Source organism: Sinohyriopsis cumingii, chromosome 5, assembly GCF_028554795.1.
Source record: "Sinohyriopsis cumingii isolate HCF-2022 chromosome 5, ASM2855479v2, whole genome shotgun sequence".
Lineage (NCBI taxonomy): Eukaryota > Metazoa > Mollusca > Bivalvia > Unionida > Unionidae > Sinohyriopsis > Sinohyriopsis cumingii.
Genome location: NC_142965.1, coordinates 93,669,410 through 93,681,060, shown reverse-complemented (window position 1 = coordinate 93,681,060; position 11,651 = coordinate 93,669,410). Strand labels below are relative to the sequence as shown.

At 38.1% G+C, this 11,651-nt stretch overlaps 1 protein-coding gene across 2 annotated transcripts in view; it reads right to left on the bottom strand.

The window, feature by feature from the left end:
* Positions 1–1,702: 1,702 nt before the first annotated feature.
* Positions 1,703–11,651, bottom strand: part of LOC149799785 (uncharacterized) — a 44,092-nt gene continuing 34,143 nt past the window's right edge. For both annotated transcript variants that reach the window (XM_089959170.1, XM_089959169.1), the window contains 3 exons: positions 9,571–9,743; positions 8,599–8,691; positions 1,703–4,240 (listed from right to left, as the gene is read on the bottom strand). In XM_089959170.1, coding sequence (XP_089815296.1) covers positions 3,893–4,240; positions 8,599–8,691; positions 9,571–9,743 — 614 coding nt within the window. In that variant the 3' untranslated portion in view covers positions 1,703–3,892. The remainder of the gene's footprint in view (positions 4,241–8,598; positions 8,692–9,570; positions 9,744–11,651) is intronic.

Sequence of the window (11,651 nt, the reverse complement as noted above, 5' to 3'; positions counted from 1 at the left end):
TCAGTTGGGGGTCCCGAGTGGCCGAGTCGTCTAAAGCGCTCTTCGTTACGGATCACTGCCATCTCACCTCTGTCTGCGTGGGTTCGAGTCTCGGATTCGGCTAATGTGGGTATGTGAGAAAGCTTGCCAGTAGCTTCTCGTGGGTCGGTGGTTCTTTCCGGGGTTTTCCCGAGTTCTTCCTCCACCATTAATACTGGCCGTCATGTATGGCCTATCGTGTGCTGAAATATGGCGTTATACCCTACAACAACAACAACAACAACAGATTCAGTCTATCATTAATTTGCATTATAAATAAACAACTCATTTATTTGATTGTGTCGTGTGTTTTTTCTGTGCTAGACCCAGTCATTCGCAGGCAATATGGAGAAGGTGGTACCAGCACAAACTATTGAAAAATCCCAATCCAAAGTCAAAGCCATGTTCTGTCATTCGCTGCTGTAGTCGTATTATCACTCACGGGGTGAGAAGTATCCCTCCAGTCACACCCCAAAACAATGTCTTCATTTTCACCATGTTTTTATACTTTACTAATTTCAAAAATATCGTAACTCGCCCATTGATTGGAAGATGTCACAAGCGTTTTGATTGTTGGGATCTCCAACTAGGTTTCGACTGGCCTATAGACAATGTGTCGTTTGCATTTCCACTGAGACGTGTTCGGCCTTGCGTCATGCATTCTCAACAGAAATCAAGATGTGAATCAACATAAGGTCATCTACTATCATTTCAAGCACGATGTTCGATGGAGACTCTTACGTATCTAAAATCATCATGGTCTGTCACCAAGATCATAGACATTGCTTTCTTAAATGGAAGAGTCTACATTGATAGGCAAGGGTACCTACTCAATGGACTTGCAGTGAGAAGAAGCTTGCGAGGACGAACAGCGCATCAGCGTATATCAAGCCATCATGGGCTATCACCAAGATCACAGACATCAGCGTTTTTCAAGTTATAATGGGCTATCACCGATATCACAGACATCGGCGTATTTCAAGTTATAATGGGATATTACCAAGATCACAGACACTGTTATCTGGAAGGGAAGAGTGTACATTGATAGGCTAGGGTGTCCACTCTATGGACCTGCAGTGAGGAGAATCTTGCGAGGAAGCAAAGCGCATCGGTGTTGTAAATTTTGACTTAACAACGTAAACGGTCCTTTTCAGGGACATCCACTTGTCTCAGAAACAAAGGTATTATTCAGTTAGTGTCAGTATTTCTTTTGAATGTTTTGTACTTCTTTCACATCCTTAACTTAAACCCAAATGATGTTTACATGTATGTGTGAGCACAGCACCACTACCCTTTAATCGCCTTTAACTTTCACGTATAATAGAATATACGTATGTTTGTGTGTATAGTGTGCATATTTCTAACCATTTCATTACTTTCACTTTGCTGATAGATTTATAAGAGTAATAACGGTCGTATGGGACTTAGCTTTGTCTGAAAATAGTTAAACTTCTATTTCACTCCCGCCCACTCTTTCATCCTCCTGGTATATGTTCCACGTTCATTTTTCTACTGATGGTTTAGTGAGAATACCATATATCCTATCTGCTCGCTCATTATAAGACGGCATATCTGAATCAACGGTGTTAAAACTTGGGTCCATATTTTACATGGATACATATGGTAGGTTGTGGTGTACTCAATAACGTTAATGAAGGACTTTTTTAATTTTAAAAAAAACAACCAAGAGACATTTTTTATTGAGACACAGACATGATATATTTTCAGATTATGTTTTGACAGTATATCATTGAGAACACTACAATATGGTATACATGTCTAGCACTACTAGAAACTCAGTTAGAAGTGACGTAGGTCTGTCAGATTTTAGTTGCCTTTAAGTTTACACAAAAAACTAATCATGGTCAGTAAAGTAAGCTTATGTAATCGATAAGGAGTTTTAGACTATTGAGTTGTTGCAAAAACCATTGGTATTTAAATAATGGTAATTATTACAATATTATAAACTGTCAAAACTAGTAATAATTTAATTTGATATAGTGCAATTTCACAAAAAATTAGGCATGGGTATCTATTGCAGCCTATTTTGTCAGCAGGCATTCAGCAACAATTCAGCCACTCCAAATGTAACTGGCAAATAAAATATGTTCAAATGAAACAAACACTAGCCATGCTTTATAGAAATCACAAAATAAATAGTTAATCACGATATTATTATTTTTATCTAGTACTACTACTACTACTGCTAATAAAAATGTTGTTGCTGTTGTTGTAGTGTTTAACGCCATTTTTCAGCACACGATAGGCTATACATGTCGGCCAGTATTAATGGTGGAGGAAGAACCCTGAAAAACCCAGGGAAGAACCATCGACCCACGAGAAGCTACTGGCAGGCTTTCACACGTACCCACGCTAGCCGAGCCTTGGACTCGAACCCACGCAGACAGAGGTGAGATGGCAGTGATCCGTAACGGACAGCGCTTTAGACCACTCGGCCACTCGGGGCCCCGCTAATAATAATAGTAAGAAATGATGTATAAAAATAAACAAATAATAATAATAATAATTACAGAAAGCATATAAATTTACGTGAAAATGAAATATTTCCCAATAATTCTACCATGGTTAACTCAATATTATATATATATATATATATATATATATATATATATATATATATATATATATATATATATATATATATATATATATATATATATATATATATATGTTTCGAACTTTATATGAGATAACAAATATGTTAAACTAAAAAAACAACTATGTTAAGATAAGAAATAAAATAACGTCTTTTTCTTTGCACTACAACATGATCTAATAGCATGAGAATCAATGCGTAAACGAGAGTGATTAGCGATTGGTTCATCACAAAGGGTACTGTTCACTATATATTTGCTCCGTTGGGCCTAAAAACTGAGGAAATTGTTTCGGGAAACCAAAATTAGGAGATGAGAAGCCATGACAACTATAAATCATAGCGTGGAATGCTTAAAATCAAATTCAACTTCTTCAGGGACAAATCAGTACCAGCAACATCTCGTGGAAAGAGAGGTCATCAGCAGGGGTCATAACTCTGTCCAAAAGCGAGCAGAGGAGACAAAATCTACAAAAGATGCATCAAGATTTGAGCTAAGCCGATTACAAGCAACATTTAAAGCAAGAATATGAAGCCGGTTGGTAAGGGCCATAACTGTCCAAAATACCGAAGACTAGGGTAGATATATCTAGCTCTAAAAGATGTTTTACCAAGTTACAATAGAGTATGTCGAATGCTTCCTGAGTTGTGCCAGTTGCTAGCAATAACCAGTGTGAAGGTATGAAGTTAACTGCCAAGGGACATCACTTTGCGAACAATAGATTTGATGAGACAAAACCAATAAAAGGCCTTACTATACCTATAACCCGATGGAATACCATAATTCATCTGAGAATATTAAATAGTTCTTGAGAATTGCTTTCTACAAGAATCTCTTATAGCGGAGACTTAAAACAGATGGAAAAAGGACAATAACTCGGCAAAAATTAAACATGAAAAGAAGAAACATTTAAAAGACGCATATTCATGTAATAAGAAATTCAATTTCCAAGTGGCATCCATTTAAAGGGTTACAGAGATTTGGTGATAACAAGAATGCCAACGCACTGACGGGCATACGGACGGAAAGGTAAAGCTTCTGCATCCTGATGCTGAGCCCTAATTAAACAAAACCATTTCAAAGAAAAAATATACTCGTGTGATTTACAAAACTTTTTACAAAAATAATTAAATATTTTAATAAATGAATCACTCATGAAAGAAAATATAGACTATACAACATATTAGTGAATGAAATCATTTTATCATTTTGTTTCAAGACATGGTGATATGCATTCGCACAGCGTTTAGAAGGCAGCCTTAGAAATGACCTTGAACTTGACAGCTCCACTGCTGAATTTGGTTGTTTTGAGCCAATTCTTGCATCTTAGCCTGAATGATTTTCTCGTTACGGGATCTAAACCCATACGCCCTGCCGTAGCAGCAAAAGAAAACTGACCCAACAATGCAAGTTATGGCCAGTATCAGACCAATTACCATGCCAAAGATGGCCATGACAATGTTTCCATGGTAATTGGGGAAACAGTATTCATGCCACGGGTTCCTAGCGTCATCATTAACGCAGCCCAACAAACTCCAGAGAGCGTACCCGGTACTCAGGATGGAGAGGCTGATGCACGTGATGCACAGAGCGTAATGAGTAATTATCTGAAATGGTAAGTTATATTTATTGAAAAATCACATCATACGAAAAGTGTATGCTACAATAATCTGAAAAAAGCAAATAGATTAACATAAAGGAAGTTGTATAATGAGCAATTATCTGAAAATTGGACATCATGTTATAACGCGAGAGAGAGAGAGAGAGAGATCCAGATCCAACAAATTAGTATTTCCTGCATGTAATCAACGATTATCTATAAAGACCCATCCCCCACATTACCCACACAAGCCTCCTCCCTAGCACTGAATCCAGGAATTTTCCTTTCTTTTTTAATAATATGAAGATCGTTGTACCATATTCTACAGCTCTTTAAATCACATTGAGGCAAAATACACCAATCTCAAATGCTGCAAAAGTCGTGGGAATTTACCAACGAGGGAGACACTATAATATCGCTATGTCCTCCCACCATTATTTGAACAGACAGATATGGTTTATTCTATCTTTAAGATATGGTATCATTATATTCTCCTTTTGCCTCCCCAAAAACATATTGTGACCATTTTTCCTTAAAGTTTCCTCATCTAAACTTTCCCTGGAATATTTAGTATCATCTTAGCTTTAAATTTTCTGCTCGAATATCTTTACTATTAAATAACAAGTTAATAAAGAAAGACATATAGTGTGTCTTTTGAAAGCTTAACCATTTTGCATAGTGAAACTTGTTAGTTTGGTGGAATTCATTTTGCATCCAGACAAGTGACTCCGCAATACATGTAATTAATAAGAATGAAACGATTCATCGATGATGCATCGAAACTTAAGCTGAAACGATACACATATCGATACAAGACACGGAAAATCGATACAAAATGATACTTACCGTATGCATGTTAGTTTAGTCTTTAGCAGTCATGAATAATTATTATTAGTTACCTTGTTATTCTGTTGTTATTGATGTTGTTGTAGGGTTTAACGCCATTTTTCAGCACATGACAGGCTATGCATGGCGGCCAGTATTAATGGTGGAGGGAGAACCCGGGAAAACCCCGTAAAGAACCACCGACCCACGAGAAGCTACTGGCAAGCTTTCTCACATACCCACATTAGCCGAATCCGAGACTCGAACCTACGCAGACAGAGGTGAGATGGCAGTGATCCGTAACGGAGAGCGCTTTAGACCACTCGGCCCCCCCCCCCCCCTTGTTATTCTGTAAAGATATAATCCATCTGAAACGGCATTTGCAGTCACAGGCACTCGTGTCTATTTGAGAATACTCACCCGCCGTCTATATGTTAACACTGTGACATGGTTCGTAATCTGGTACACACACACACCCATTTCATGCTAATTATCTTCACACAGAAGTATGTTCAGCATATACTATACATTCCAAACGTGTTCCACATGCATAATGAAGTACTTTACTCATCATTTAATAATCACTTTCACGCGAAGTTTATACTTTGAATTGTATCTTGACTCCTTTGGACGATTTGAAAGCCACGCTTCCGATATACTGCACGGTGAAATATGTTACACTGAATTCTCATTTGTGGTTATTGCTTTTCCGGTCCAGGTTAAACAATAACTACCAATCAGAAATCAATGTAGCTTATGTTCTGCGTGACAAACAGGAAGTATTGGCAAAGCAAGAGAGAGATTTTGCGGGAAGGTCATTAGATATGTCAAGTACATAAGCGGAGATGCTGTCAGTGTGTGCCATTGCGCTAATCGCGCAAAATTTATACGATTTCGCGCGTTTGGATTACAGTGAAACGCGAGAACTCCGCAAATTTGTTAAAAGTCCAACATACGAAAATGTGCTCGGCGAAGCATATATTTTTATTTAACCGTTCTTGTCACGACAGCTGTGTTTCGGATAGCAACTGTTCCACATATGTGTTCTTCAAGCACGGCATGAGTGGTTGTGAAACTAAATTAGATTAGCAACGTGCCCAGGAATAAGTATTAAGACGTAATTTGAACCATTCATGAAGAAAGATTTACAAATGCTTGTTTAAAATACGGGCTACCTAGAAAATCCAAAAATGTCTGATTCCCGGCATGGTTCATTGCAATTTCATTCGGCAAATACTTTGCTGATGATAGTTATGATGACAACAATTTTTAAAGTTATAAAGTGTATCAGATTATTGAAGCTGGGAAAGCGTTAATGGAGATACCAGTGAGTGATTTTGGTGTTAAATAAGAGTCAGAAGCACATGATGGATGGTCAAAAAATAGACGACATGACCCTTTCAGTGGTATTTCGAAATTAAACGTACAAAGGGCAGAATACTGAGCCAGATTAAAATACAGACAATTTAAAAGTATAATGCAATTTTCATTTTTTTTAATTAATCAATATCGCCCTGCGAATTATATGCTACAAAACCATATACATGTATCTTTATCAGAGTTAAGATAAATTGAAATAAGGGTAAAAAATTCAATTAATAAGTAAAGATATTTATTTTAATACCTTTGTTTTCACAAGCATTGATGGGCTAAATACAGCATTATGGAGCAGATAACACATTTGGTATAGTAGTCAGTAAACTACTGATTTTACAGAGGAAGTTAGTGAAAAATCTTATTTTGGAGCAGATGTGTTCAAAAGATAATATGTATGAACTCTGGAAAATTGTACGAAAAGTCACAAAGATTAGTTTCCCAATATATTCATGCTGACAAAGCTAGCTATGTACATGCCCCTTCAGAAATAAGCACAGAACAATATTGATACAAAGAAACGGAGCAGTGTACGCTCAGAATTAATTAACAGATAAAGCTTACTAGAGGTGACATCTGTCAAAGATGTTGATTTCAGCAGAGCTATAAGAGAGTGGAATAGAAAGAGAGACAGATATTTGACAGATATTAAAGTTTAGATAAATATTGACCTATGACCGTTTCTTCCCCCCCCCCTTTTTTTGATGGGGGGGGGGAGTCTCCCTTAAGATAAAATCCTGTCATCATCATCTCATTAAATTGTACATGGGGAACAAATATGTATTTTTTTATGCAGAGATATTTAATCAGTGAATGAAGGCACTGATGAAATAAATAAAAAGTACACGTGGCTGCAGCAGTCTTTTGCATCAGCAGAAAGTAAAATGTGACAGATTTTGCTGGTATTCAACTTTACTCCAGTGCCCGGATTTGTTCTAAATGAGATTTTCTTTGCACTAGGAAATTGGATTATTTCTTGTTTTGAAGATATTGTAATGCATTCCAAGTGTAACCGACACACGGAATTGGTAATAAGATGTTTTCAAATCATTTATATTGTACAAAACATGGATGTTAAATGGAGCCACCATTTAATGGCCTAAAACGTTGGATAAAACTCACTGCAACAAACAGGTAGTCTGTATGAAAGTATTGTTGTCATCTTCTCGTCAATAAGAATTGCATATTATATAACGTATATGATAACTATATGTCTATTTTGTCATCTGCATGATGGAAACCGGACCAGAGTGTCTGCATGAAACGGCACCATCTACCTTCCAAAGATGGAAAGACCATCAAGTTCATACGTGTATCTAAATGTATCGTATCGCAGGCTGCGTATCGTGCGTGAATCGTATCGATACGTGGCACAGGTGTATCGATTCACCCCTAGTAATTAGTCCCGGTAAAATGGTCAAATTATTTTCTACACTTAAGAAATAAAGAAACAATCAATCAATCAATTTAGCAAACAAAACTAGATATATTACCTAATCGAGATGGTTTCAATATATACTTTTTAACAGGATACTTTTTACAAGCAATTACGTGCCAAAAGTTGGAATTAGAAATGACAGTAATTGCATATTCTGTAGAAATCAAATAGAAACTGTGACTCGCCTCAGTTTTTCAATGTAATATTGTCCAACGTTTATCGAAAATGCAACGAATGGCCTTTTAAAATGCAATCCAATTTCTACCGATAATGTATAATTTGGAATTTATTTTACAAAGTAGAGGATGATAAGGTGATATTTGACTTAAAGAAAATGTCAAATGATATTAATGCAAAAACAAAGTTTATATCAGCTCATTTCTGTTCTTTCTCTCTCTCTCTTTCTTTTTCTCTCTCTCTCTCAATATACTGAAATTCTCATAAATGTGTAAAACATTGTTACATGTTTATTCCTCTATCCACTCCAGAACTTGTTTTCTTTTTGTGTGATCTTGATTAGAATACGTTGGTTATCCAACACTGTCATGGGACGGCTGTCCAATCTATGTGGAGGTGGGGGAGTAAGAAAACGAAAACAATGTTAAAGGGAAGCACATTATAGCTAGATAATTTGAAAGTATCTTAAGTAGAAGAAAAATCCCATTTATGTAGAACCCCAGATGACAGTTCTTATGCTACAAGAAGAGACAGTAAGAGATGATTCTTACCAAGCATTTAACCTTGCTGGTGAAAGAAGAATCAGTCCTGCTTTGGAGACCTTCGTTACTGGCCCAATAACCCAGCAATGCACCAACAAAAACCTGTATTAAGAAGATTGTAAGGCTCAAACTTCAAATACGATCGAGCGAACAGTAGAAATGCATACTTTTCTGAAAGTACCTTCCTTGAAATGCTTAACTTTAGTATTCCACATTATTGATTGTTTTAGTACTTTTTATTATTTCAAAAAAGACTTACAATTTCCAGTCCTCGAGTGTACATGGACTAACATAGACTCTAACGATATTCGACACCCTCCAATGGATTTTATTTCTTTAACAACAATTTAGGCCCTTTCCTATTACTTATAAAGTGCTGCAATGGATGTCTATAAGAACAAGATTGTTTAACTTGTTATCGTGGTACCTTGATCATTAATGTCACTGCCAAGTGTATCGTAGTATCGTACATTTCCACCTGAATCCATGCCAAAAGCTGAGCAGTTGATGTTTCGTCCGTTACAAGTCAAACCAGCTAGACGTTTGTGCATTCGAATACCTGTCTTGTTAATGTAAATTGTTTCAGTTGTTCCCTCTGCACTTTTTCGTCTGTCTGTCGGTGAGCGCATTTGTCTTCCCATCTGTCATATCACATATTTAAGGTGTTTCCAGCGCGGCCCTCGGGTACTGCAGAGCTACCGATGTGATATAACCAAATTCTTAGTACAATGTGAATAAAGCTCTAATTATATAACCAAAACCGATCCCACCTACCACGCCCATCCCCATGCTGATCAAATTTAGATCGACTTACAATAACCCGATCTAACAGGCACCGATCAATGTTAATGTTTCTATGGTCTTTGGAATTCCCAGTCCACTTTTTGTAAGTAACTTACCAATACAACGCGTTACATTTCGTGTCAGGAATATCAGTGTGAAAACTGTAACTTGATTGTTAAATAGTTATGTCGTACTTACTAGAACACCGGAAAATATTGGACCCCCGGAAACATATGGAAATGCTCTGTTTGGCCAGGCAACAACTAGAGTCCCGATACCGACATCGAACGATATGAAGGACACGATCAGTTGTACAACACAAAGAATCCGGAGTCGCCGTAGACCAGTCTTCCTGCGCTCTGTTAGGTCCTCTGTGGGTAAAAGAAAGTCTTTTTAATGGAAGATGTCGTTCGCTTCTACATACATACATACATACATACATACATACATACATGTTTGCACGCACGCATACATGCTTATTGACTGGTATACAGTCAGACAGATAAATTGATAGACAGCAGTAGCGCACTAACGGGGGGGGGGGGGGGACTGAGTGGTTGCTCCGGGCGCCAGAGGTCTTGCAGCGCCAAAACAGCTGATACAATTTTCTTCGAAAAAAAAAATGTTTTATAAATTTGTTACTCTTTGTTATAAATTACATAACGCAACAGTTTAACAAGAATTTGCAAACTTTTTCTGATGCCAGCTTGTTCTTCATGAACAAACTGCTACTCTATCCATCGACGCCCACCCCCACCCCACCCCCTAATCCTATTTCACATCACAGCGTGTGAGAGGGATCCAAACATCGATCAATACTATCGCCTATGCACATATGAGTTAAAAAAAGACGTCTATCTTCGAATCCGTCAGACTACCACTATTCATTGTGCAGTTCGCAATGTTCAAAGCTCGGAAAACTTATCGTTTATAAGTTGTTTTATAGAAATATCTCTAGTTATTTTTTAAAATCAAACAGCCCATAAATAAATAGATTTTGTTAAAAGTTCTGGTTTCTGTATTTGCTTAACAGTAATATGTTTGAGGTGAAATTAATGGGTCTAACGTGGAAATGAAATGTTTGAGGTGAAATTAATGGGTCTAATATGGAAATGAAAGACACACATGTTTGATTGTCTTATGTGAATTTAGATTCCAGGAAGAAAAAAAAAAGCCGCCAAATGGCATTAAATTGCATGCAAATCGCTGGCGGTCACGGGTCCGCTTGGATAGCTCATAACGCTCCCCCAAACACTCTAGCTGGTGGGATGGGTCGGAGGCACATGCCCCCTCTAAAAACTCTTCCCCGGCTTCGGCCTATCAGGCCTCGTTTTCTGGCCCTTGGGCCATGATCGTCGTCCTGGGCAGAATTCACACCACTGTCCTCCAGGGCGCCATTTACCCTTAGTTCGCTACTGATAGACAGGCACACTGAAAGACATGCATACAGACATCTAAACAGTGGCGTCGCTAGTGGGGTGCGGGGGGTGCGGACCGCACCGGGTGACACCATCTCAGAGGGTTGACACCAAAATGAAAAATTGCAAATTTTACAGAGCACACACTGCTCGGTCTAGTCGGATTTCATAAGCGGATAACCGATCATAATTAAATACATGACTTGCAGGCACAGCAGTAGCGTCGCTAGGGGGATGCGGGGGGTGCGGACTGCACCGGGTGACACCATCAGAGGGGGTGACACCAAAATGACATTACTAAGGATTCTGTATGGTCTGTTACGGAAGGAGGACCATGGGGGTGACACCATGAGCTACCGCACTGGGTGACACCAACCCGAGTGACGCCACTGCATCTAAATGAGATTACTGTAAACATAATGCTCTGACCTAGATGAAAAGTACAACACCTGTCGTGGAACTCTCCTTCCAATGGTCCTAAACATTAATCGGATTTTCCTGAGAGTGTATTATAATCTTTCAATCGTTGAACACTTCAACAGTTCTTCCCGCATTATATCCAAATATTTGGACTCTTGAGTCTTAACATAGTATGTGATGTGATGTGATTTTCATTTTTAACATAGTTTTAACAATTTTTCAGTCATATCGCTACGATGTCTGCAATGTGCCAGTTGATGTCTAGCACTGGGGCATCATGCCGCAGACATGTAGCATGATGTCCCACCCAGTCACATTATTTTGACACCAGGCCGACCAGTCCTAACACTAACCTCTTAATGCTGAACGCCAAGCGAGGCAGCTGTTGTACCACTTAACATAGTATAATAGGAGGTATATGGCATTGCGCTCTTACAAGAG